This window comes from Cetorhinus maximus, chromosome 23, assembly GCF_964194155.1.
Source record: "Cetorhinus maximus chromosome 23, sCetMax3.hap1.1, whole genome shotgun sequence".
Taxonomy (NCBI): domain Eukaryota; kingdom Metazoa; phylum Chordata; class Chondrichthyes; order Lamniformes; family Cetorhinidae; genus Cetorhinus; species Cetorhinus maximus.
Genome location: NC_135901.1, coordinates 6,406,202 through 6,433,616, shown reverse-complemented (window position 1 = coordinate 6,433,616; position 27,415 = coordinate 6,406,202). Strand labels below are relative to the sequence as shown.

The 27,415-nt window shown below is 44.9% G+C and overlaps 1 protein-coding gene across 1 annotated transcript; it reads right to left on the bottom strand.

Annotated features, from left to right (window-relative positions):
* Positions 1–2,871: 2,871 nt before the first annotated feature.
* LOC144697750 (uncharacterized) lies at positions 2,872–26,505 on the bottom strand. Its single transcript, XM_078569757.1, has 5 exons — positions 25,548–26,505; positions 24,372–24,385; positions 16,037–16,601; positions 15,394–15,904; positions 2,872–4,095 (listed from the first exon to the last, which is right to left on the bottom strand). Exons 1-5 carry the CDS (start codon positions 26,503–26,505, stop codon positions 4,041–4,043), a joined length of 2,103 nt encoding a protein of 700 aa, XP_078425883.1. The 3' UTR covers positions 2,872–4,040.
* Between the last annotated feature and the right edge of the window lie 910 nt (positions 26,506–27,415).

Here is a 27,415-nt window from a genome sequence, read left to right as displayed (position 1 = left end):
AGACCAATCACCTACTCAGTGTGTGGGAAGGGATTCACTCAGTAATGATATCTGCTGAGACAGCAGCAAATTTATAAGTGACTGCAAGGGTTGGATTCTGCTGTTATTGCTGCTGTTAATCACATCCAGGACTGATAGTCTGACAATATTTGGTTTATTTCTGCTATTGTTAACGATCCCTACAACTGGTTGGAGTTTAACATTCTGGAGAAGACAGAGAGATGATGTTCAAATAAACACTAGATCAGCCAACTTCAGGCAATCAAAACTGTCGCTGATAACAGAAGTCTCCATGCTATGTATGATGGGATTAAGAGGGCGCTTGGTCCAAACATCACCAATGTTGCCTCCTTGAAGTTTGCAGATGGTGAAGTACTCTCCGACAGAAGTAAACAGATGTCCCACTGCTGTACTCCCATGAGACGGACATCTCCTGGTCTCTGTTTCATGCTCTCCTGCAGCTTCCTGTCATGGTTGAGTTTGATGAGGAACCCTCATCAATTCAGCTCAAAGTCCATTGATTGCTCAGCAAGCAGAAAGGCACCCGGCAAGGATGGAATTCCAGCTGTGCTGCTCAAGCACGGAAAGTCCCATCTACTGCCACAACCTCATGCCCTTCTCTGTTGGGAGGTGGGATCTGTTCCACAGGAGATGCGTGATGCAAAAACCATCAAAATAATCAAAAACAAAAGTGACAGAGTAGATTGTAACAACGACAGGGACATCTCACTTCCCAGTGTTACTGCAAAGGCCTTCATTAGGGTCATGCTTAAAAGACTTCACATACTCGCAAACTGAGTGTCCAGAGCCACAGTGCAGTTTCTGTGCTGGCAGATCTACAGGGGACATGATCTTCTCCATACGCCAGCTACAAGAGAAGTGTATGATTGGTATTTAATCTAAAATGCTGCCAGCTTCTGTGCTGAGAAAAATGAAACATTTTAACTACTGAGTGAAAGTAAACCTTTTAACTATGAATTACAATGTATTTGTACAATTGTAAACAGCACTGGAAGGTTTGATTCCCTGAAGAAAAGCTTCAGTCTTGAGCTTATGAACCTATCTCAGAAGCTGTGGGAAGCTCCATCCTCTTTATCTCTTTTGGGTCCATTATGAAAATCAGACTTACTTTGGAGTTGGAAGCTGGGGCCAAGAACTCCAAGTCCCAACAGACCTCGGAGTGTCCACACATGTGCAGGCTGGGAGTGGGCTGCACATGCACAGTTTGGCATTTTGAGTTCTTTGGGCCAAGGACTGGCCCAGTGTACTTATGCATAAAGGAAAAAGGTGTGAAAACCCATGTCATGTGACTGGGAGTGGAGCACCATTGATGACAAGTGTCCCTGGCAGGGGAGAGGGAGAAGTCCCTGTTAAGATAAAAAGAGAAGAGCAGAGAAAGAGGCCCCAAGTAGGAAAAGGGCTGAAGTTAGGAGACTTTAATGAAGAGTGCTCAGAAGAAGCGCTGAATATCCAAGAAGACAGTAGAAGTTTGGTGATTCTTTGCTGCTGGCCTTTGGGGCAAAGCTACCATTTTGGAGCAGTAGTGTTCTCTCGTCACAGCCAAAGAGCTGAAGTGCTTGTGAGTTGGTGCTTGAGTGAGGACTCTGGAATCCAAAGGAACAGAATCTCGGGAGACGAGATTGAAACCGTGAGAGGTCGTCATTGATGCTGTCCAAGTTGGAGTGACTTGTGGAGAGAATTCCATGATGAGATCTTTGAAGGCAAAGACAGCAGCCCCTTGTGAGAAAGACAGAATTTCAATGAGATTGGTTGACTTGGAGTGTTTACTGACGTCTGGATGGATATTGAGAAATTGGTGGACTCTGTTTTGGTCATATTTGCCATTTATTGTGTAGGGTGGTGTGTTCGACCACAGTTTGCCTGTTAATTCACATGTACCTCATATTAACTCTGAATGTTGGAGTACAAAATATGTTGTTCATGAAAGTTTATTTTTGTTTGTTCAAAACCCATGGAATCTTATGGATTTATTCTCTGACAATTGTCTTGAATCTCAAACCTTGTCCATTTTAAACAAAACATTATTTCACCCTAACTGGATCTTGCCAACAACTTCGGTGTCTGGTGTGTAGGATCATAACAGATCTAAGAAGGTTGAATCTTCTTTTCTGTGAAAGCTAACTTTTTTAGTTTTATTTTTCTTTAGTTTCATTACAGTCATTTGAATAGGTGCCTGAAGAAAGAGCAGAATAAAAACAGAAACAAAGCTGAATAAAAAAGCAAATGAATTGGGAAAGCAAAGTTCAAAATGTGTTTGATTCATCTTTGATCTGAAAATGAAGTTACGTAAAGTTGACACAATTGTGTGCATTTGTGACTGTTTTCTCCACCCGTTTGCAAACAATCAGAGAAGTTACCCCTTTCCACTGACAGCATCGTGACAATTTGAACTAAAGACTTTGCCTTTTAAAGATTTGGCTAATTCCCATTTGTATCTTTCAAGACAAAGTGCTTGAGAACGGGAGATATGGGAGTTATCACCAACCTGATTGCAAATGCTTCTGTGTCTGATGTAAAAACATCATATTATGTGAATGTCAAATTGGACGGTAACATTCCTCAACTACTCCTGAATGAGATAGAATGGTAATTAATGGGATGGCTGCACTTAGAATAAAAGAGAAAAATAACAACACCAAATGGGAATTGGAATGACTCGCTCTGGGTAAAGTTCAATAGAAAAGATCAACCTGGTATTGTCATGACTCACTGGGATAGTGCACTGTAATAGCAAGCCCCACTGGTCCCTGAGCTGAGACAAATGTGAGAAGTTTGATTAGACCACCAAATTGCCCCAATTTTACCTAACTGTAATTTAATTTAGATTAACAGAATAGGCACCAAGTTTGTAAAGTTAACAAGAAAATAACTGTTTATTAAACAAATTATCTGTAACCAGTGGCAATAGGAAGAAAAATTAACTGCTAACTTTTAACTCTATAACTTAAACTCAACCCCTTCTTAACCCCTATACACAAGCGCACACACACATATACAAGACATACAAAACATAGGCTTTAAGGGTGAGGTAAAAACACTCCCCCAATTTGATCCCGAAACAAAAATAATTCTTTTTGCAGGCATCGAGGTGTGGCCCAAGTCAAATTAAAGCTATCCTTGTGATAAAAAACCTCATCATGTAGGACGAGTGAGTCCTTACTTGCTGTGAGGGATGAGGGGAGTTCTTCCCTGTAGTGTACAGCCTCTTTGACCTCAGTCACATCAGAGTCCTGACAGTTTTTAAAATCAGTTTTAACTGGAGTTTGTCGTACCAGTGCCAATGATTGTGAATTTTCAGCATCAGGGATAGAGAGAGAGGGGAACCAGTGACTGTGGGATTGAACTCAGCAGAATCAGCAGCACCTTCAGGAAATGGGAGAGGGAAAACAGTGGGAAAATCCTTAAAGTTTCTGTGTATTTCCAGGGGAGAGCAGCAGATTAAATCAATTCGAAAAATTGAGCATGGAAGAGCTAAGATTTGTGTGTGCTTTCTTTTAATCTATCCCAATTTGGTCGTATTTTTTTCTAGTTCCTATTTGAGGAAGCAATGGTGCTGCCCCTACCCAACATTCCCTGCGGTCGCGAACGTGGCCCATTCCCACTAGAGGGGTCCATTGCGCAGCCGCAGTATCTGGAACATGCGCAGTATCAGTTTGATGAGAACCCTGCCAGTGCTGGAGACGCTTCTTGCAACGGGTGAGAGTCAGCGGGATAGAGGAAGGGAGTCGGGAATTGGATGGGGCAATGAGGAGGGAGAGGAGGCTTCATAAATAGCTGATGTCGGCTCCAAATCCCGAATAAGATGCTGCAAGTCTCGTGTATGCAGCACCGGGGCTTATTACCGGGAACAGGCCCAGGTTAATCGTTGCCATATTGGTTCTGCGGGTAGGATTGCGCATGCGCGATTACCTTAGTGACGCAACAGAGTCGTCTTCAGGGTCCCGGTGACCAGGACAGAAAATCATTGACTCATTGATTTCATTCTCATTCTGCACACAGGAGTTGGTGACAGGCTTGGGTTAATGGCCGTCAACTTTAGAGCGGCAAGGTGTTGCAGGGAGCTTGCACGATCGACTGAAGAACAAGAGAACAAAAGCAGCAGAATAAGCAGTAAGCATTTGGCCCATCAAGCCTTCTCCATTCAATAAGATCATGGCTGATCTGATTGTGGCCTTAACTCCACATTCCTGCCACCGTCCCCCTCCCTCTACCCCCATAACACTTGATTTCCTTGTAGCTCAAAACTCTCTTTGACACAGCCTTGAATATATCCAATGACCCAGTCTGCACTGCTCACTGGGGAAGAGAATTCCAAAGACATAAAATTCTTAAGATTACCGTTTAAGCACCAAAATTTGAAAATTCACGTCCTTGTGAAGAGAATAAATTTCTCTTCATCTCAGTTTTACATGGGAGATGCCTTGTTTTTCAACTGTGTTCCCTAGTTCTAGATCCCTCCATGAGGGGAAACATCCTCTCAGCCTCTACCATGACAAGCACCCTCAGAATCTTACATGTTTCAATGAGATCACCTCTCATTCTTTTAAACTCCTATAAGTATAGACCCAACTTGCTCAACCTTTCCCCAGGAATCAGCCAAATGAATCTTCTCTGAACTGCTTTCATTGCAAATATGTCCCTGCTTAAGTAATCCTGGGCCAAGAGCAGAAGGAGAGACATTGTGAATTTTTATCCTGGACTGACAGGGATGGATTTTGGAAACTCCTTTTACAGGGGGTTAAAAGGGGAGGGTTTACACACAGCAAACTCAAACCAAGTGAAATGTTTGTCTTTCTGAATTTCTAACCTCAACTGACACTTTTGACTTTTGTAATCTCCTTTTATGGGGAGTTAGAAGATATGAAGATTGTGAGATTTTTCTTTGACTCCAGTGCTTCTGATATCTTTTCAGCTTCAGGCTTCAACAGGTTCAGAAGTGAGTATTATTAAACATTCACTTTAGAGCTTTTAGTGCTGTGCTGTGGTCCCATGGCTCTGGGACTGGTGTGGGTCCTTTACTGTGGATCTGAATCCATGTCTATCTATTGCTCTGCTTCACCTCTGCCCTCCCTGATCACCTCTCTGTCATTGTCTAACTTCCTCTGTCTCTAATAGTGGGTTTATTTTAACCATGTTTGGTAATTTACTGTTATTTCTGCCAAATCAGGTTCCAACTGTTGCCCACCACCCCCCAGTTTTTTTTTTAATTCATTCATGGGATGTGGGCATCACTGGCTAGGCCAGCATTTATTTCCCATCCCTAATTGCCCTTAGAAGGTGGGGGTGAGCTACCTTTTTGAACCAACACAGTCCTTCTGGTGTAGGGATCTGAAAACAAGGATGTGAATTTTCAAATTTTTGTGCTTAAACAGGAACCTTTGTAGGTTAGTGAGCCCAGGGATGATGGGTGAACAATACTTGGTGCGAGAAAGGATACAGGCAGCAGTGATTTACATGACCTCAAGGTTACAAGGAAGCGAAATGTGGGAGGCTGGCTAAGAGTGCCTTAGAATAGTTAAGCCCAGAAGCAATAAAGGAATGGATGAGTGTTTCAGAAGTAGATGAGCTGAGACAAGGACAGAGTCAGGTGATGTTACTGAGATGAAAGTGGTCTTGGTGTTTATGCAGGTATGTGGTCAGAAGCTCTGTTTGGAGTGAATCACGACACGGAGATTGTAAACTGTGTGGTTCAGCCTCAGATAGTTGCTGAGGAGAGGGATGGAGTCAGTGGTCAGAGAGTGGAGTTCGTAGCAGGGATTGAAGACAATGGTTTTCATCTTCCCAACATTTAACTGGAGGAAATTTCTGTTCACCCAGAACTAGATGTCAAACAAGTCAGGACCGTGTGAGACTTGGAGAGAAATTTGGAGGCAATGGTGTTCGCTTACACCTGCCACCCTGGTCCTTTAGCTGATGGAGGTTCAGGGTTTGGGAAATTCTGTCAAAGTTCTGCCCGAGTTGTCGATATATAACATCCCTCTCCTTTGCTCCTGCCTCTTCCATGTATCTCTCTCCTCCCATAGAGGGCAGTGTCTTGTGTAGGTCCAGGCTGGGTAGCAAGTTCCCTTCAATGAAGGACATCAGCGACCATCTGGCAGCTTTCATTTTTTCCTAGTCTCAGGACCCACCAATTATCAGATTCATTCAGTTCAGTTTCACAACCTGCCTTACTTTCAGAATCCTTTTTTTCTGTTTGAAATCAATTTCACAGGGTATTAGAAGCGGAGGATCTGAATTTGGGAAACTCAGCCCAAACACCACATCAGGATCTGACGGAGTCGCCCAATTTATTGTAACCTGAATATCATCAGATTCTGAACATGGAAGGAAAAAGCACCGTTCACAGTGGGGACAAACCGTACACGTGCTCTGTGTGTGGAATAGGCTTCAGCAGATCATCTGGGCTCACAAACCATAAATGCAGTCACACTGGACAGACACCTTGGAAATGTGGGGACTGTGGGAAGGAATTCTATAACCTGTCAAAGCTGAAAACTCATCGACACAGTCACACCGGGGAGAGACCGTTCACCTGCTCGGTGTGTGGGAAGGGATTCACTCAGTCATCAATTCTGCTGAGACACCATCGAGCTCACACTGGGGAGAGGCCATTCGCCTGCTCTGAATGTGGAAAGGGATTCACTCAGTTATCCATCCTGGTAACACACCAGAGGGTTCACAGTGAGGAAAGACCTTTTAAATGCCCAGACTGCAGGAAGTGCTTTAAAAGTTCCTGGGAACTGATTTCCCATCAAAGTGTTCACAGTGAGGAGAGACCGTTTAAATGTCCAGACTGTGGAAAGTGCTTTAAAAGTTCCAGGGAACTGATGTCCCATCAACGTGTTCACACGAAGGAGAGACCTTTTAAATGCCCAGACTGCAGGAAGTGCTATAAAAGCTCTGGGGAATTGATGCGACATCAACGTGTTCACACTCAGGAGAGACCGTTCAGGTGCTCTCACTGTGGGACTGGGTTCAGGCAATCGTCTCAACTCATTGTACACCAGCGAATTCACACTGGGGAGAGGCCGTTCACCTGCACTGTGTGTGGTAAGGGATTCACTCAGACATCCCACCTCATGAAACACCAGCGAATTCACACCAGGGAGAGGCCGTTCACCTGCACTGAGTGTGGGAAGAAATTCACTCGTACATCCCACCTGCTGACACACCAACAAGTTCACAAGTGAATACTGGATTTACGGGGATTTACAGCTTTGGGAGTGGAAAAGAGAGGAAAAAATGTTGCATAGAAACTAGAATAATCTGTTCTGAATTTCTATCCTGGACTGACAGTGATGAATTTTGTAAACTCCTTTTGCAGAATATTAAAAGGAAGGATTTGGAGATGTGAAACTCAAGCCAAATGTCACATCACTTTCTGGTTGACTCACTTGATGCATCAGGACCTGAATACCATTGGACTTTGAATGTGGAAAGAGAAATGTTTGTCCGTTCTGTCTGTGGGAAAAGATTTCAAGCATCAGGGTGACTGGAAAAGCACCAAGACACACACACCTGGGTGAGAGTGTTCCAGTGAACTGACTGCGGAAAGAGCTTTAACCGGTTACACAGCATGAAAATACATTGCATTGTTCACAATAGGGAGAAAACATACACGTGTTCCCTGTGTGGACGAGGCTTCAACAGGTTATCCAACCTGGAGAGACACATGGACACAGACACAATGGAGAAACCATGGAAACGTGGGGGCTGCGGTAAAGGATTCGATTATCCATGCCTGCTGGAAAACCATCGGCGCAGTCATACTGGGGGGAAGCCGTCCACCTGTTCTGTGTTTGGGAAGGGATTTATGAAGTCATCCTGCCTCATGTTACACCAGCGAATACACACTTAAGAGACATTGTTCGCCTACACAAATGTGGAAAAGGGTTCAGGCAGTCATCCACCCTCACCTCACACCAGCGAGTTCAAAATGGGGAGAGGCCGATCACCTCTGCATGTGAAAAAGAATTCACTCATTCATCCATTCTGTGATCACACCGGTGAATTCACACTGAGGAGAAGCCTTTCAACTGTATTTCCTGTAGAAAGAGGTTCAGGCACATCAGTGAATTAACACTGGGGAGAGGCCGTTAACCTGCTCTGAGTGTGGGAAGGGATTCACTCAGTCATCCACCCTGCTGACACACCATCAGATTCATACTGAGAAGAAGCTATTCAGCTGCACTTCATGTGGAAAGGGTTTCAGGCAATCATCCACCCTCACTGCTCACCAACGCAATCACACTGGGAAGAAGCCATTCACCTGCTCCGTGTGTGGGAAGGGATTCGCTCAGTCTGGCAGCCTGCATTTACATGAACGCACTCACACTGGGGAGAAGCCATTCACCTGCTCTGTATTTGGGAAGGGATTCATTCAGTCATGGTATCTGCTACCACACCAGTGAGTTCATAAGTGATTCCAGAAGTTGGATTCTCCTGTTTTTGCTGCTGTTAATCACATCCAGGACTGATAGTCTGACAATATTAGGTTTGTTTCCGCTGATTTAACAGCCCTATAACTGGCTGGAGTTTAATATCCTGGAGATGGCACTGATTTTTGGGACTGCAGTATCCTTTTTTAATAACACCATCTCTGATCTTTCCCCTTAATTCAAGAATTCTCAACAAGAACTCATTTACAATAAAATTATGAACTTTTACTTCAATCCTAAATCGGCCTTTGCAAAATCTAAAATTCAGTGTCTGAAAGGGTCCACTGATTAACATCTCCAATTAGAAAGTGCTGATTGTTGGCAAGGATTAATCAGGATCCACAGGATACGTGTGATATAAAAATCATCACACTATAGAAAAACAAAGGTGACAGAGGAGATTGCAACAACTACAGGGACATCTCATTCCTTAGCGTCACTGGGAAGGCCTTCGCTGGAGTCATGCTTAAAGACTCCATCTACTTGCAGACTGAGTGTATCCAGAAGCACAGTGCGGTTCCTGTGCTGGCAGATCTACAGTGAACATGATCTTCTCCATAAGCCAGCTATAAGAGAAGTGTAGTGAACAGGATATACCTCTTCACCTGACTATTATAGATCTTAGTAAAGCATTCAACACCGTCAGCAGGGCAGGACTCTCCAAGATTTTGGAGAAAATTGACTGTCCCCCAAAGCTGCTCAGTCTGACCTGCTCCTTTCATGACAACATGCAGTGACTGTACAGTTTGATGGCACCACTTCCAACAGTTTCAGGGTGAAGAATGGAGTGAAACAGACGCCTACACTGAAAACAACAGCCCACAACGACAGCTGATCACCACGAATAATAATAACTTCTATCAGGGAGATAGAACAGGGAGATGTGACATTGAATGATGAGATGAGTCATGAGATAAGTACATTTAAAGTCCAGAAAGGGGTTGTTTAAATCAGTGCATCCCAAACTTTTTCCCAGTGTGACCACATTTTAATTCCTCAGACTTCGTGTGACTCCAGAGTGAAAATTTGAGGGGATGAGAATTGTGACAGGGGTAGTGGGGAGGTGGGTGCTTCAGCTGTTGCGCGAGTTTGGGGGGGATTATTAATGTATTTGAACTCATTATTAATGTAATAGCGTCCTGATTATTCATTTATTTATAGGATGCTGATTATTGACACAATTGGCAAATAACTTAAATGTGACAGGATTCTGATAGTTGATGCCATTGGACTCTGATTATCAATTAAAATAATTCTGATTATTAATGTATTAGTATCCTGATAATTGCAATAATTTGCTGATTATTGAAGCAATAGGCAGCTGATCATTAAACACGGTTTCACAGTATCTTTACAGTGCAGAAGGAGGCTATTCGGCCCATTGAGTCTGCACTGGCTCTCTGAAACAGCATTTCACACAGTCCCACTCATCCCCCTAACCTTGCACATTCTCTCTTTTCAGGCAGCAATCCAATTTCCTTTTGAATACCTCGATCAGACCTGCATCCTCCACCCTTTCAGGAAGTTTGTTCCAGACTCCAACTACCTTCTGGGTGAAAAATAATTTCCTCATATCATCTTTTGCCAATTATTTTGAATCTGTGCCCTCTAGTTCTTGATGTTCTCCTGAGTGGGAACAGTTTCATTATTTATCCTGTCCATACCCCTCAGGATCTTGAATACCTCTATCAAGTCTCCTCTCAGCTTTCTTTTCTCCAAGAAAAACAGTCCCAATCTCTCCACTCTATCCTCACAGCTACAGTTCTTCATCCCAGGAATCACTCTCTCCAATGCCTTCCCATCCTTCCTCAAGTACGGTGCCCAGAACTGGACGTAGTGCTCCAGATGAGCCCTAACTAGTGTCTTAGACAAGTTCAACATGACCTCTTCACTCTTGTACTCAATGCCTCTATTAATAAAGCCTAATATACTATATGCTTTATTAACTGCTCTCTCAACATGCCCTGCCATCTTCAATGACCTATGTACGTATACACTGAGGTCCCTCTGTCCTGCACCACCGTTAGTGGCTCTCCCTTTATTTTATACTGCCTCTCCATATCTTTCCTGCCAAAACCAATCACCTCACATTTCTCTGCATTGAACTTTATCTGTCACATTAATACAACTGGAATTATGTAATTTGATCCTCATTATTAATGTAATTCGACCCTGATTAATGTAATAGGATGCTGATTATTTATACAATAAGATCCTGATTGTTGATGCAATAGGCACCAGACTATTAATGTAATAATATCCTGATTATTAATGAGTTGGGATCCTGAATCTTAAAGTAATTGGACTCTGATCATTAATGTAATAGGAACCTGAACATTGATGTAATAGGATCCTCATTATTAATGCAATAGGATTCTGATCATTATTGTAACAGTGTCCTGGTTATTGATGCAATATGATCCTGAACAGTAATGCATTACAATCCTGTTTATTAATTTACTATTATCCTGATTATTAATACATTATGATCCTGGTTATTGAAGAAGTCGGCTTTCCAGAAAAAACGAACACCTGTACAATGTGCACAACCTTTTCACAAACTTTATTTGCAGCAGCAATTGCGCCTGAGAGAGGAGGCCATTAGGCCACGCCCACCAACAAAAAAACCGTGAGGATTTAAAGGGGCCTCGCAGCTGTCAGGAAACAGTTGGAGCTCCACGGCAGCCATTGCTACCTCGGAGCTAGCGAGCCCAAAATCCTGTCTCACAACCCACTGGGGTTACGACCCACAGTTTGGGAAGCCCTGACTTTCACTGGGACTATAAAATGGGAACTGGCTTTGAAAGTTCTTGTCACAGTCTTAAGCATTTAAACCCTCTCTCCCTCCAGTATGAACTCATTGATGTGTTTGGAGGCTGGATGACCGAGTGAATCCCTTCCCACACATGGAGCAGGCGACGACCTCTCCCTGGTGTGCATGCCCTAATGACTTTCCAACTCAAATTGAATCCCTTCCCACTGTCCCCACATTAACACGGTTTCTCCCTAGTTGACTGTGCTTGTGTCTTAACAGGCCAGATGTTCGGCTGAAACCTCCTTCACTGATATTGGGAAAGATTGGGGGGGAGGTGGGATAAACTGGATTGCTCGTTGAAAGAGCCAGTGCAGATTCGGTGAGCTTCTGTGCTGTACTCTGATGAGATCCTATGATTCTATAACAGGATAATGATTCATAATAAATACCATACGATTGAACCATAGAGCTCAGAAGGTGGCCATTCAGCCCATTGTGTCTGTACTGTCTTTCTGAAAATGTTGCCATTCTGTCCCACTCCCCTGATCTTTCTTCCGAGCCTTGAAAATCTTTCCTTATGAAGTAAAAATCCAAATCACTTTTGAAAGTTACTATTGGATCTGCTTCCACCAGTCATTCAGACAATGTGTTCCAGATCAAAAACAAAAATTGCTGGAAAAACTCAGCAGGTCTGACAGCATCTGTGGAGAGAAAGACAGAGTTAGCGTTTTGAGTCTGTATGAATCTTCATCAGAGTTTTTCCAGCAATTTTTGTTTTTGTTTCAGATTTCCAGCACCCACAGTATTTTGCTTTTATATTAATGTGTTCCAAATCATCAGAACTCACTGAGTAAAATAATCTCTCCTCATCTTCACCCTGGATTTTTTGCCAATTATTTTAAATCTGTTTTCTGTGGTTACCAACCATCCTATCAATGGAAACAATTTCTCTCTATGTAGATAAAAACTCCTCAAAAATGTCCACACCTCTGTTAAATCACTCCTTAATCTTCTCTGCTCTAAAGAGAACAATCCCAGCTTCTCCAGTCTCTCCACATAACGGAAACCCCTCATCCCTGATACTATTTTGGTCAATTTTCCATGTACTCTGTCCAAGGCCTTGACATCTTTCCTGAAGTGTGGTGCTCAGAACTGAGCACAATATTTGAGCTGAGGATTAAAAAGTGATTTATAAAGTTTCATTGTGACTTCCTTGCTTTTGTACTTCATGTCTCCATTAATACATGGAGGGCCCCCATTAGCTTTTCTTAAACAATTTGATCAACTTTTCCTGTTACCTTCAAAGATTTGTGTCCATCCACTCCCAGGTCATTCCGTTCCTGCACTCTGTTTAAAATTGTACCATTTAGTTTATACTGCCTCTCATTCTTCCTTCCAAAATGTATCATTGACTGTGAGTCACTTTGGGATGTTCTGAGGGTGTGAAAGATTTGAAATGAACACAAGATCTTTATCCTCCACATACTGTCCACAGGGGAGTTCTCCTGGTGCAGTGGGACCAACATTCATGTTTTAACTAACACCACCAAAAAAAACTGGATTAATCGGTCACTCTTCTGATTGCTGTTTGTGGAACCTTGCTGTGTACAAACTGGCTGTTATGAAACAGTAATAACTTGTATTTATATAACACGATTATTATAATAAAACATCCCAAGGCACTTCAGAGGAGTTTCATAAAGTAAAAATTGGACATTGAGTCACATAGGGTGATGATATGACATAGCATGTGGTAAATGCTGAGCTGTTCAAATCCCAGAGGGAAACTTGAAACAACTGTCACAACTAATTTACAATTTGTATGTTTCGAGATGCAGGCTTTGAATTCAGTGATAACAGGACCACCGAGTCTTAAGAGGTTTTTATAAAACTAAATTAAACATTTATTAACAAGAAAAATGATTTTTAAGCACACACATATGTCTACAAATTATCACTATAACTTCTAAACCCCCTAATTAATTTAACTCCCAGTTACACTTCCGTAAGACACACAGATTTTAAAAGGCTCAGGCAAAGTAAACAATACCCTGAACAGTTGAATTCAAAGTGAGTTCTCTTAACTTCAGTCCCTAGAGGCAGCAATTTGGTATATACAGGCTGAAGGTGTTTCACCCTTGTTAGATCTTAAAAATGTCTACCCTTAGACACAGCCTTTGCTCCTTTGTACATATTTTCCCCTTTGAATGCAAATTCCCATTGTTTCACTATGTCTTTGCACTTTATTTTTCTGATAATAAAAGTCTCTCATAGCATAAAGTTTTACCAGTAATCTTTGGGAAAAATAAACACACTGTTCCTTAACTTCACCTGGCTAGGTGACACATTTCTCTCCTCCTTTAAAATCAATCTAGTCTGATTTATTTAAAAATGCAAATTTCCCCCTTTACACTTCACATTCTAAAACTTCCCCATGTTTACCTAATTAACATTTCAAACCTAACTTCTCTTCTTACATTAAAGCACCCAGACTAGCTGCCTCTAATTCAATTAAGTCTCTCTCACACACACAACAGACACGGACTCTATTTTACAATAAATTCCAATAACATTTTGGACATTATTATCTCTTCCTGACAGTGATATTAGGGTAAATAGAGAAAACCTTGACTGGAGAGGCAGATTTTAACAAGATTTTTAATCAGGAGAGAGATGGAGAGTTTAGGGAGGGAATTTCAGAGTTGCATGCCTCAGCCCTGCCATCAATGGTGGAGTAATTAAAATCAGGGATGCTAAAGAGACCAGAATGAGAAGCGCAGATATTTCAGAGGGTTGTGAAACTACAGGTTAGAGAGATAGGGAGAGACGAGGCCATGGAGGAATTCGAAAACAAGGAGCTGAATTTTCAAATTGAGGCATTACTTGACCTGGAGCCGACATAGGTCAGCGATCTCAGGGGTGATGGGTGAATGTAACTTGGTGTGAGAAAGCACACGGGCAGCAGAGTTTAGGGTGATCTCACGTTTCCACGTGGGGGTGGGGTGAATGTGAGAGGCTGGTCAGGAATGTATTGGAATTGTCAAGTCTAAAGGTAACACGGGCATGGATGAGGGTTTCAGCAGCAGATGAGCTGGGGTGGAATGGAGACAGGCGACGTTATGGAGATTGAAATATCTGGTATAGTGATGGTGTGGATATGTGATTAGAAGCTCATCTTGGGGTCAAATCTGACACCAAGATTATGAACAGTGTGGTTCAACCTCAGACAGTTCCCAGGGAGAGGGATGGACTCGGTAGTTAGGGAACAGAATTTGTAGTGGTGACTGAAGACAATGGCTTTGGTCTTCCCAATTTTTAATTGGAGGAAATTTCTGCTCATCCAGTACTGGATGTCGGATAAGAAGTTTGATAATTTAGTAACAGTGGATTAATGGAGAGGGATGGTGGTGAGGTAGACCTGGGAGTAGTCAGTGTACATGTGAAAACTAATATGTTGCTTTTGGATGATGTCACCTAATGGCAGCATGTGGATGAGAAATAGGAGAGGCCAAGGATAGATCCTTGGGGGACACCAAGTTCAAGGACTTTGGAGAGGAAAGGAGGGTTGGAGATGGGATGGTGGTTTGCCAAAACCGTGGTGTCAAGGGTTTTTTTTTCAGGAAGGGTAAGATTGGTTTATTTAAAGGTGAGAGGGGCAAAACCAGAAGAGAGAGAGAACCATGAGCAATATCAGCTAACCTGGGAGAGTTAGATGGTCAGCAGTTTAGTGGGAATAGGATTGAGGGACTCTGACAGGGTATGACGGGAGATAGGAGAGAAACTGGAGAAAGATGTGAGTTCAGGGCTGAGCCAAGGGGGAACTTTGGAGATGGTTTGGCCCGGTGGGCTAGTGGTAGGGAGGGATGCAGCAGAGGCAGCTGATCGGATTGTCTCAATCTTACAGACAAAGAAGCTCCATGAGCTCCTCACACTTGTTGTTGGAGGTGAGGATGGAGGAGACGGGGAGAGGGAGAGCACTTCAAAAGGAATTGACTTGTGTTAGAGATATTAAAAGGATTAAACACTGTATTTAACACAAAGCTGATTTATTTGACTTCTATTCAGAATGTTAGCCCTTTTAACTGGCCTGGGGTTAATTAACATCAGCAGAAACAGACCTCAATGAACATGATTCAGTCCTGGATATGATTAATGACAAAATCCAATCACTGTATTTACCTGTGAATTCGCTGGTGTCTCATCAGGTTGGATGACTGTGTAAATCCCTTCCCACACTTCGGGCAGGTAAATGGCCTCTCCCCAGTGTGAACTCGCTGATGTGTCAGCAGGGTGGATGACTGAGTGAATCCCTTCCCACAGTCCGGACAGGTGAATGGCCGCTCCCTGCTGTGAATACGCTGGTGTACACTGAGGTCAGATGACATCTTGAACCCAGTTCCGCAGTGAGAGCACTTGAACGGTCTCTCATCAGTGTGAACACGTTGATGGCGCATCAGAACCCCGGAACTTTTAAAGCAGTTACCGCAGGCTGGACATTTAAATGGTCTCTCATCAGTGTGAATACGTTGATGGGACATCAGTTCCCTGGAACTTTTATAGCATTTACTGCAGTCTGGGCATTTAAAAGGTCTCTTGTTGGTGTGAACTTGCTGGTGATTCAGCAGGGTGGATAATTGAGTGAAACCCTTCCCACACTCAGAGCAGGTGAAAGGTCTCTCCCCAGTGTGAACTCGCTGGTGTGTCAGCAGGTTAGATGACCGAGTGAACCCACTCCCACACACACAGCAGATGAACGGCCTCTCCCTAGTGTGAACTCACTGATGTTCCGTGAGTTGAGATGATTGCTTGAACCCAGTGCCACAGTGAGAGCACCTGAATGGTCTGTCATCAGTGTGAACACGTTGATGGAGCATCAGGTCCCGGGAACTTTTATAGCACTTCCCACAGTCTGGGCATTTAAAAGGTCTCTCATCAGTGTGAACTCGCTGGTGTGCCAGCAAGTCAGATGACTGAGTGAATCCCTTCCCACACTCTGAGCAAGTGAACGGCCTCTCCCCAGTGTGAAAACGCTGGTGTGTCATTAGCGTGGATGAGGTGGTGAATCCCTTCCCACACACACAGCAAGTGAATGGTCTCTCCCCAGTGTGAACTCGTTGGTGTGCCAGCAGGGTTGATGACTGAGTGAATCCTTTCCCACATTTGGAGCATGTAAATGCCCTCTCTCCTCTGTGAACTCGCTGGTGTTGCAGCAGGTTGGATGACCGAATGAATCCCTTCCCACACTCAGAGCAGATGAATAGCTTCTCCCCAGTGTGACTGGGCCGATGAGTTTCCAGTTCAGACGAGGATTTGAATCCCTCCTCACAGTCTCCACCTTTCCACGGTTTCTCCCCACTGTGAACGGTGCTTTTTCCTTCCATGTTCAAAATCTGATGATATTCAGGTTACAATAAATCGGACAACTCCATCAGATCCTGATTTAATGTTATGTTTCAGTTTTCCGACTGTAAATCCTCCCCTTCTAACACCCTGTGAAATTGATTTAAAACAGAGAAAAGGGAGTGAAAGAGAACCCACAAAAACACGAAGGCAGGTTGTGAAATTGAGCTGAATGAATCTGTTATTTTGTGGTAAAAGCAAAAAACTGCGGATGCTGGAAATCCAAAACAAAAGCAAAAATACCTGGAAAAACTCAGCAGGTCTGACAGCATCTGCAGAGAGGAACACAGTTAACATTTCGAGTCCGAATGATTCTTCATCAGAACTAAGGAAAAATAGAAAAGAGGTGAAATATAAGCTGGTTTAAGGGGAGGTGGGACAGGTAGAGCTGGATGGAGGGCCAGCGATAGGTGGAGATTGCCAAAAGATGTCATAGACAAAAGGATAAAGAGGTGTTGACGGTGCTGATATTAGCTAAGAAATGTGCTAATGGTGACATTAAGGGTAGAAAGCAGGACGAGCAAGGTACAGATGGCCCTAGTGGGGGTGGGGTGGGGGGAAAGGATTGAAATAGGTTAAAAGGTAGAGATAAAACAATGGATGGAAATACATTTAAAAATAATGGAAATAGATGGGAAAAGAAAAATATATATAATTATTGGAAAAAGGGGGATCGGAAAAGGGGTGGGGATGGAGGAGAGAGTTCATGATCTAAAGTTGTTGAAATCAATATTGAGTCCGGAAGGCTGTATCCCTTCCTCCCACCTCACCCCCACTAGGGCTATCTGTACCTTTCTCGCCCTGCTTTCTACCCTTAATGTCACCATTAGCACATTTCTTAGCTAATATCACCACTGTCAACACCTCTTTGACTTTTTGTCTATGACATCTCTTGGCAATCTCCACCTATCAATGGCCCTCTATCCAGCTCTACCTGTCCCACCCCCCTTAAACCAGCTAATATTTCACCTCTTTTGTATTTTTCCTTAGTTCTGATGAAGAGTCATTCGGACTCGAAACGTTAACTGTGTTCCTCTCCGCAGATGCTGTCAGACCTGATGAGTTTTTCCAGGTATGTTTGTTTTTGTTTTGGATCTCCAGCATCCGTAGTTTTTTGCTATAATCTTAGTGTTTATTTGACTGCCACTTCTCTTCAAGGAATGCCTACCTTGAAGAAGTATTGCTCTTCTCTCCAACAGGATTTCTGCCTCTCTCTTTTGCCTTGTTCATCTTCATCGCTTTCCATTTCTCTCCTGGTGTTTGACAAGGAGTTTACTAAAACTCGCTTTCACAGCCATATTTCCTTCCTCAGTGACTGTCTCCATCTCCGACTTACCCCACGTGGATTTCAACTGAAGTTCCATCCCTCATTTTTCGAACCCACCCAGGATTACAGGTATCTCTGGGACATACAACGCACCTTGGACTGCTGTTCTTGTCGCATCCTGAGATCCACACTCAGTGCCATGCATTGCCATATGTACACACTCGACTTCTCCCTCCAGCAGCACCGACGCACCCTATTTCTAAGCTGCCCTTGCCCCCAGTTTCATTTTATTCCTTGTTTCATCTGACGCCTCAACAAGAATCTTTGTCTCTTTCTTTCAGGTGCAAAGGAATGCAAGCTCCAACGCCCATCCAGGACCCTCCACCCCTGCCCGTCCCTCTGTCCCCATCCTGTCTTCCAATCCCAGCCCCGGCCGTGTATTCACCATACCCCCTGACCTTCCCCTCTCTGATGCTGAACGTTCAGTGCTCAGAAAAGGACTCAGTTTCATACCCTTATGCCCTCATCTCAATGAATTTCGGGCTCGGCACGATGCTGAACTCTTCTTCCGCCGCCTTCGTCTCTGTGCTCACTTCTTTGGGCAGGAGTCCTCTCCCCATTCAACAGATCTTTTTACTCGCCACCAATATTCTCCCTCCACCTGGACCCCTCCCTCTGGATTCTTACCTTCTCTTGATCTTTTCATTGAGAACTGTCGGCGTGACATCAGTCGCCTCAATTTCTCTGCTCCTCTCACCCACTCTAACCTGTCTCTCTCTGAACTTGCTGCACTCCGTTCTCTCAGGTCCAACCCTGACATTGTCATCAAACCTGCTGACAAGGGTGGTGCTGTTGTTGTCTGGCACACTGAGCTCTACCTCGCAGAGGCTGAGCGTCAACTCGTAGACACTTCCTCCTTCCTCCCCCTGGACCATGACCCCACCACTGAACATCAAGCCATTGTTTCTAGGACTGTCACTGACCTCATCTCCTCTGGAAATCTTCCCTCCACAGCTTCCAACCTCATAGTCTCCCAACCTCGGATGGCCCGCTTCTACCTCCTACCCAAAATCCACAAACAGGACTGTCCCGGCAGACTGATCATGTCAGCCTGTTCCTAGCCCACGGAACTCATTTCTTGCTATCTTGACCCCATTCTCTCTCCCCCGTCCAGTCTCTTCCCACCTACGCAATTCCTCTGACACCCTACATCATATCAACCATTTCCAGTTCCCTGGCCACAACCGCCTCCTCTTCACCATGGACATCCAATCCCTCTACACCTCCATCCCCCACCAGGATGGTCTGAGGGCTCTCTGCTTCTTCCTCGAACAGAGGCCTGAACAATCCCCATCCACCACTACTCTCCTCCGTCTGGCTGAACTTGTTCTCTCACTGAACAATTTCTCCTTAAACTCCTCTTGCTTCCTCCAAATAAAAGGTGTGGCTATGGGTACCCACATGGGCCCCAGTTATGCCTGTCTCTTTATGGGGTGTGTGGAACATTCCTTGTTCCAGTCCTACTCCGGCCCCCTCCCACAACTCTTTCTCCGGCACATCGATGACTGCTTCAGTGTTGCTTCATGCTCTCGTCTGGACCTGGAAAAATTTATTAATTTTGCTTCCAATTTCCACCCCTCCATCATTTTCACATGGTTCATCTCTGACACTTCCCTTCCCTTCCTTGACTTCTCTGTCTCAATTTCTGGTGATAGACTGTCCACCAATATCCATTACAAGCCTACCGACTCCCACAGCTACCTTGATGACAGCTCCTCACACCCCGCTTCCTGTAAGGACTCCATCCCATTCTCGCAGTTCCTTCACCTCCGTCGCATCTGTTCTGATGATGCTACTTTCAAAAACAGTTCCTCTGACATGTCGTCCTTCTTCCTTAACCGAGGATTTCCACCCACGGTGGTTGACAGGGTCCTCAACCGTGTCCGGCCCATCTCCTGCGCATCCGCCCTCCCACCTTCCTCTCCCTCCCAGAACCATGATAGGGTCCCTCTTCTCCTCATTTATCACCCCAACAGCCTCCACATTCAAAGGATCATCCTCCGCCATTTCCGCCAACTCCAGCATGATGCCACCACCAAACACATCTTCCTTTCACCCCCCCTGGCAGCATTCCGCAGGGATCGGTCCCCCTGGGACACCCTGGTCCACTCCTCCATCACCCGCTACACCTCAACCCCCTCCCAAGGCACCTTCCCATGTAACCACAGAAGGTGCAACACCTGCCCCTTTACTTCCCTCCTCCTCACCGTCCAAGAGCCTAAACACTCCTTTCAAGTGAAGCAGCATTTCACTTGCACTTCCCTCCATTTAGTCTACTGCATTTGCTGCTCCCAATGTGGTTTCCTCTACACTGGGGAGACCAAATGCAGACTGGGTGACCGCTTTGCGGAACATCTTCAGTCTGTCCGCAAGCATTACCCAGACCTCCCTGTCACTTGCCATTTCAACACACCACGCTGCTGTCAAGCCCACATGTCCGTCCTTGGCCTGCTGTAATGTTCCAGTGAAGCTCAACACAAACTGGAGGAACAGCGCCTCATCTTCCGACTAGAGATTTTACAGCCTTCCGGACTGAATATTGAGTTCAACAACTTTAGATCATGAACTCTCTCCTCCATCCCCACCCCCTTTCCGATCCCCCCTTTTCAAATAATTTATATATATTTTTCTTTTCCCACCTATTTCCATTATTTTTAAACGTATTTCCATCCATTGTTTTATCTCTACCTTTTAGCCTATTTTGATCTTTCCCCGCCCCCCCATCCCACCCCCACTAGGGCTATCTGTACCTTGCTCGTCCTGCTTTCTACCCTTCATGTCACCATTAGCACATTTCTTAGCTAACATCACCACCGTCAACACCTCTTTGTCCTTTTGTCTATGACATCTTTTGGCAATCTCCACCTATCAAGGGCCCTCTATCCAGCTCTACCTGTCCCACCCCCCCCCCCCTTAAACCAGCTTATATTTCACCTCTTTTGTATTTTTCCTTAGTTCTGATGAAGAGTCATTCGGACTTGAAACGTTAACTGTATTCCTCTCCACAGATGCTGTCAGACCTGCTGAGTTTTTCCTGGCATTTTGTGGGGCTGACACTAGGAAAAAGTGACCATGAAAGCTGCTGGATTGTCAAAAAAAACCCAACTGGTTCACTAATGTCCTTCAGGGAAGGGAACCTGACACCCAATCTGGACTACACAAGACTCTGGCTTCTATAAGAACACAAGAAATACGGCCTGTTGAGCCTGCTCCACGATTCAACACGATCGTGGCTGATCTTGGTATTCGCTCCACTTTCCTGCCTGCTCCCCATATCTCTCGACTGCCTGAGAGACCAAAAATCTCCGCATCTCAGCGTTAAATATATTCAAGGATGGAGCATCCACAACCCTCTGGGGTAGAGAATTCTATTTTGACAAGAGAGATGGAGAGAGAGAAAAAGAGAGAGAAGTGGGAGAGACAGAGAGAGGGCATGAGACAAGTGGGAGAGAGAGAGAGGGATGTGCGAGAGACAGAGGACAATGGGAAGGCATTTTATAGACCTACAACTTAAACCACAATTTGACAAAATCTCCCAAGTCCTCAACCTCGAAGGACCAGGGTAGCAGGTGTATGTGAACACCATCACCTCCAGGTTCCGCTCCAAGCCATACATATTCTGACATCTGACATCCAGTACTGGATGAGCAGAAATTTCCTTCATTTAAATATTGGAAAGATGAAAGCCATTGTCATCAGTCCCTAATACAAACTCCATTCCCTGGCCACCAACTCCATCCCTCTCCCCAACAACTATCTGACGCTGAACCAGACTGTTCACAACCATGGTGAAATATTTCACCCCAAGATGAACTTCCAAACACATATCCACATCATCACTAAGACCTCATTGCCCGACTCCAGCCAAGGCTCAGCTCATCTGCTGCTGAAACCGTCATCTATTCCTTTGTTATCTCTGGACTTAACTCTGGCTGGAGGTTCTAGAACTAAGGGCCACAGTCTCAGAATAGGGGGCCGGCCATTTGGGACTGAGATGAGGAGGAGTTTCTTCTCTCAGAGGGTGGCGAATCTTTGGACTTCTCTGCCTCAGAGGGCTGCGGAGGCTCAGTCATTGAACATGTTCAAGACTGAAATCGATATTTTTGAGACTGATTCAAAAAGTAGTGGCAGCAGAGTCTTTGAATATCTTTAAGGCAGAGGTAGATAGATTCTTGATAAGCAAGAGGGTGAAAAGTTATTGGGAGTAGGCAGGAATGTGGTGTTGAGGTTACAATCAGATCAACCATGATCATATTGAATAGCGGAGCAGGCTCAAGGGGCCGAGTGGCCTACTTCTACTCCTAATTTGTATGTTTGCTGGATTTCTCATATTAAAAACATCAAAGTACATGGGGATAGTGCAGGAAAATGTTGTTAGAAAATGTTGTTGAAATAGAAAATCTTATTGAATGACGGAGCAGGCTTTAAGGGCTGAATGGCCTATTCCACTCCTATTTCTTATATTCTCTCCTAATGCACTCCCAGCCAGCCTCCCACATTCAACTTCCCTCTAATCTTGAGGTGATCCAAAACTCTGCTGCCCATGTGCTGACTCACACTGAATCTTGATTACCCATCACCCCTGTGCTCACTGACCAACAAAGGCTCCAGGTAAGCACCACCAAAATTTTAAATTTCTCATCCTTGTTTTCAAATCTCTCCATGGTCTCACCCCCACTATCTCTGTAATATCCTCCAGCCTCACAACCCTCCAAGCTCTCTGCACTCCTCTCATTCCGTCTTCCTGAGCATTCCCAATTTTAATTCCTCCATCCTTGGTGTCCACGCTCTGAGCTGCCAAGGCCATAAACTGTTGAATTTCCTCCCTAAACCTCTCCCCCTCTCTATTGTTCCTTCTGCCTTTAAGATTCTCCTTAAAACCTACCTCTTTGACCAAACCTTTGGCCATCTGCTCTCATATCTCCTTACATGACTGTGTCTAGTGTTGCTCTATAACATTCCTGTGAAATACCCTGGAAAGGTCTATTACATGAAAGGCATGATATAAATACACATTGTTGTTGTTGATTTGAACATATATCACCGTTCCTTCATCATTGTTGGGTGAATAACCTGTAACTCCTTACCTCACATCATTGTGGGAGCACCTTCACCACATGGACTGCAGCGGTTCAAAAAGGTCAAACATCATCTTCTCCACATGTAACTGGGGATGGGTAATATCTGCTGCTGGTCTTGTTAGTGAAAGGGCAGAGGAGTGGGACTAGCTGATTTGCGTTTGCAGAGAGCCAGCACAGACAGGACGGGCTGAATGGCCTCCGTCCGCATTGTAACCATTCAATGATGAAGAACCGACACTGGAGACCAGGGACCAACCTCTGGAACCAATGCCCAGCCTGATACAAACCGGCTCTTCATTGATCTGGGAGCTGCGGCCCCGCTCGGTGCAAACGGGGGAGGGGGGACCGGTCAGTTTATTTCCGGGGTTTGCGGTTTACACAACATGTTTCCGGAGCCTCTCCGTCCACCCGCCGGATCCATCGCTCCCTCCGCCCCGCCATCCCCCCCTTTACCCATTATGGACACGTCTCCTCATCGCCATTACCCGCACTGCGCATGCTCCAGTCACTGCCCGGCCCCGCCCCTTCATTCACTCCGATTGGTTGGAGGACCAGCCGCACCCGCTCGGTCCTCCAGTCCCGCCCCCTCTTCCTATTGGTCCGGAGCTACCGTCAATCACCCGGGCATTGTGACGGTTTCAGCTGAGAGCGGCCACAGACTCAGCCTGACTTGCTGATTCTTGGCAGCATTTTCTGTTTGGGAATTAGAGCTAGAGATGGATGGTCAGTTCCCCTTTGTCCGGGGGGGATTCGCACTCATTTCCCTAGTGCAGTAATTATCATGTTTACTTTACATGAGAAAGTCCCCTCTTCAATCCCGGCCGGAAACTTTGTGTTTAAAATTGCTACTGATGAGGAATTAGCAGTGAGTTTAGTTTCATGTTCAACAGGGCGACAGTTACTGTTGTCTCATTCTTTAAAAGCTCCTTCTTCACCTTTAAACAGGTAACAATAAGTGAGAGAAAACTGATCCACTCTGACCCCAAAAACAAGATACTGCAGATGCTGCAAATCCGACCTCAAAACAGAAAATGTTGGAAACACTCAGCAGGTCAAACAGCATCATTCACAGTGAATGTTTCAGGTCGTTGAACTTTTATCCAAATTGGAAAATTTCCCAGATTTAACAGTTTATAAACAAGTCGAGAGTCAGAGAAAACAGGGGCAGACAGAAGGAAACAACAAACGGTCTTGTGACAGGATGGAAGGCTGGAGAGAGTAAATGATAAAGGGGACAATGGTGCAAGGCAACATTGGGTGACAATGAGACAATTAAAGAAACTAATGGGACAAGTAAACATATAAGACAGGTTCAGAGGAGGGATAAATGGTAACAGCAGAGCCATTACCAGCATCTGCTGCCCTAAAAATGGGAGTGATGATTATGATATGAAATTATTGAAATTACCGTTGAGTCTGACGAGACGAGCTGCTGTTCCTCGAGCTTCTGTTGGGCTTCATGCGGCAGTACAGGAGGCCGAGGGCTAAGAGGTCAGACTTGAAGTGAGGCTGAGAATTAAAATAGTAAATGAGAAGAAGCTCAGGATCACACTTGCAAAGAGAATGGTGATTTTACATGAAGCAGTCACCCAATCTGGATTTAATCTCCACAGCCACATTGTAAATTGTAAGAAGTACAAATAGATCACTGTGTCACCGGGAAAGTGTGCTTGGGGACCTGGAACGTGGAAAGGGAGGAGGTGGCAATGAATCTGTTTCAATAAGTTTGTAACAGGCCAATGCACAGTTGTTCTGCTGTGCTTTATATTTTAATGGGAATTATCAAATGTTTTTACCACTATGATCTTGGCTGGTGGACTATAAAGTCCTCGCATTTCTCTGTTGATCTATCCAGGAGGGCTGGTGTGGTAAGAAGGCTTGGTCTGTAAATTACAGTCACTGTGAACGTGATAATGGAACATTTGTATATCAAAGGGCAATGATACCTGATCACCTATCGAGTGAGTGAGTTTGTAACAATGTAACTCAAATGATCACAGCTACTGCAGGTGATTCTCTGGCTACAAGCCGGTAAGAAAGGAATCAGGAGCGTGCAGTCTCACCCAGCTGAACACCAGTGAAGGGGCATTGGAGGAGGATGGATTGGTCAATGGTGTCTGCTGCCCTTGTCCTTCTAGATGGTAGTGGTCGTGGGTTTGGAAGGTGCTGTCTAAGGAGCTTTGGTGAGTATGGAAACAGGAGAGGGAGAGCACTTCAAAGGAATTAACTTGTGTTATAGATATTAAAAAGACTCGGCACACTGTGCATTTAACAGAAAGCTGATTTATTTTAATTATATCCAGAATATTAGCACCTACAACTAGGCTGGAGTTTATTAACATCAGCAGAAACAGACCCCAATGCACATGGTTCAGTCCTGGATGTGATTGGCAGAAAAATACAATCACTGTCGTGACTTGTAAACTCGCTGGTGACTCAGCAGAGTGAATGACTGAGTGAATCTCTTCCCACACTCGGAGCAGGTGAACGGCCTCGCCCCAGTGTGAACTCTCTCATGTCTCAACATGTGGGATAACTGAGCGAATCCCTTCCCACACAAGTAGCAGGTGAATGGCCTCTCCTGGTGTGAACTCGCTGGTGTACAGTGAGTTGAGATGATCGCTTGAACCCAGTGCCACAGTAAGAGCACCTGAACTGGATTTCATCAATGTGAAAACGTTTATGGGATATCAGTCCCCCGGAGCTTTTATAACACTTCCCACAGTCTGAGCATTTGAAAGGTTTCTCCCTAGTGTGAACTCGCTGGTGTCTCAGCAGGTTGGCTAGCCAAGTAAATCCCTTCCCACACTCGGAGCAGGTGAACAGTTTCTCCCCAGTGTGAACTCGTTGGTGTGCAGTGAGTTGAAATGATGCCTTGAACCCAGTTCCACAGTGAGAGCACCTGAATGGCCTCTCCTCAGTGTGAACACGTAGATGGGACATCAGTTCCCCAGAACTTCTATAGCACTTCCCGCAGTCTGAACATTTAAAAGGTCTCTCAGCAGTGTGAACTCGCTGGTGTCTCAGCAGGTGGGATGACTGAGTGAATCCCTTCCCACACTCGGAGCAGGTGAATGGTTTCGCCCCACTGTGAACTCGTTGGTGTGTAATCAGCTGGGATGATCGTGAGAATCCCTTCCCACACATGGGGCAGGTGAACGGCAACTCCCCAGTGTGAATTCGCTGGTGTACCGTGAGTTGAGATGATCGCTTGAACCCAGTCCCACAGTGAGAGCACCTGAACGGTCTCTCATCAGTGTGAACACGTTGATGGAGCAGCAGTTCCCATGAACTTTTATAGCACTTCCCACAATCTGGGCACTTAAAAGGTCTCTCCCCAGTGTGAACTCGTCGGTGTCTGAGCAGGTTGGATGACTGAGTGAATCCCTTCCCACACTTGGAGCAGGTGAATGGTATCTCCCCAGTGTGAACTCGTTGGTGTGTAATCAGCTGGGATAATCGAGAGAATCCCTTCCCACACATGGAGCAGGCGAACGGTCGCTCCCCAGTATGACTGCGCCGATGAGTTTCCAGCTCACATGGGTAACTGAATCTCTCCTCACAGTCCCCACATTTCCATGGTTTCGCTAACAGTGCTTTTTCCTTCCATGTTCAAGATGCTATGCTATTCAGGTTACGATGTATTGGGCAACTCCTTCAGATGCTGTTTTCTGACTGCAGATCCTCCCCTTCTAATATCCTGTGAAGCTGATTTAAAACAGAAACAGGGGGTGGAGAGAACACAGAAAAACACAAAGGCCGGTTGTGAAATTGAGCTGAATGAAGAGAGAGAGAGAGAGAGAGAAAAAAAAAGAGGGTAGAGAGAGATTTTATATGTTTTATATATCTACAGCTTGACCAGAACTGTGAAGGAATCCCCAAAATCCTCAACATCCACCACCTAGGACCAGGGTAGCATCACCTCCAAATTCCCCTCCAAGCCACACAACATCCTGACTTGTTTGACATCCAGTCCTGGATGAGCAGAAATTTCCTCTATTTAAATATTGGGAAAACAGAAGCCGTTCTCTTCAGTCCCCACTACAAACTCCACTGCCAGCCACCAACTCCATCCCTCTCCCTGGTAACTGTCTGAGGCTGAACCAGGCTGTTCACAACCATGGAAAAATATTTCACCCGAAGATGAGCTTCCAAACATATATCCGCATCATCACCAAGACCGCCAATTTCCACCCCAGTAACGTCGCCGACTCCACCCTCATCTCAGCTCAGCCCCTGCTGTAACCATCATCCATTCCTTTGTTACCTCTAGACTTAACTATCCTAACACAATCCCAGCCAATCTCCCACATTCAGCCTCCCTGTAATCTTGAGGTCATCCAAAACTCTGCTGCCCCTGTGTTCACTGACCTACAAAGGTTCCCGGTTAAGA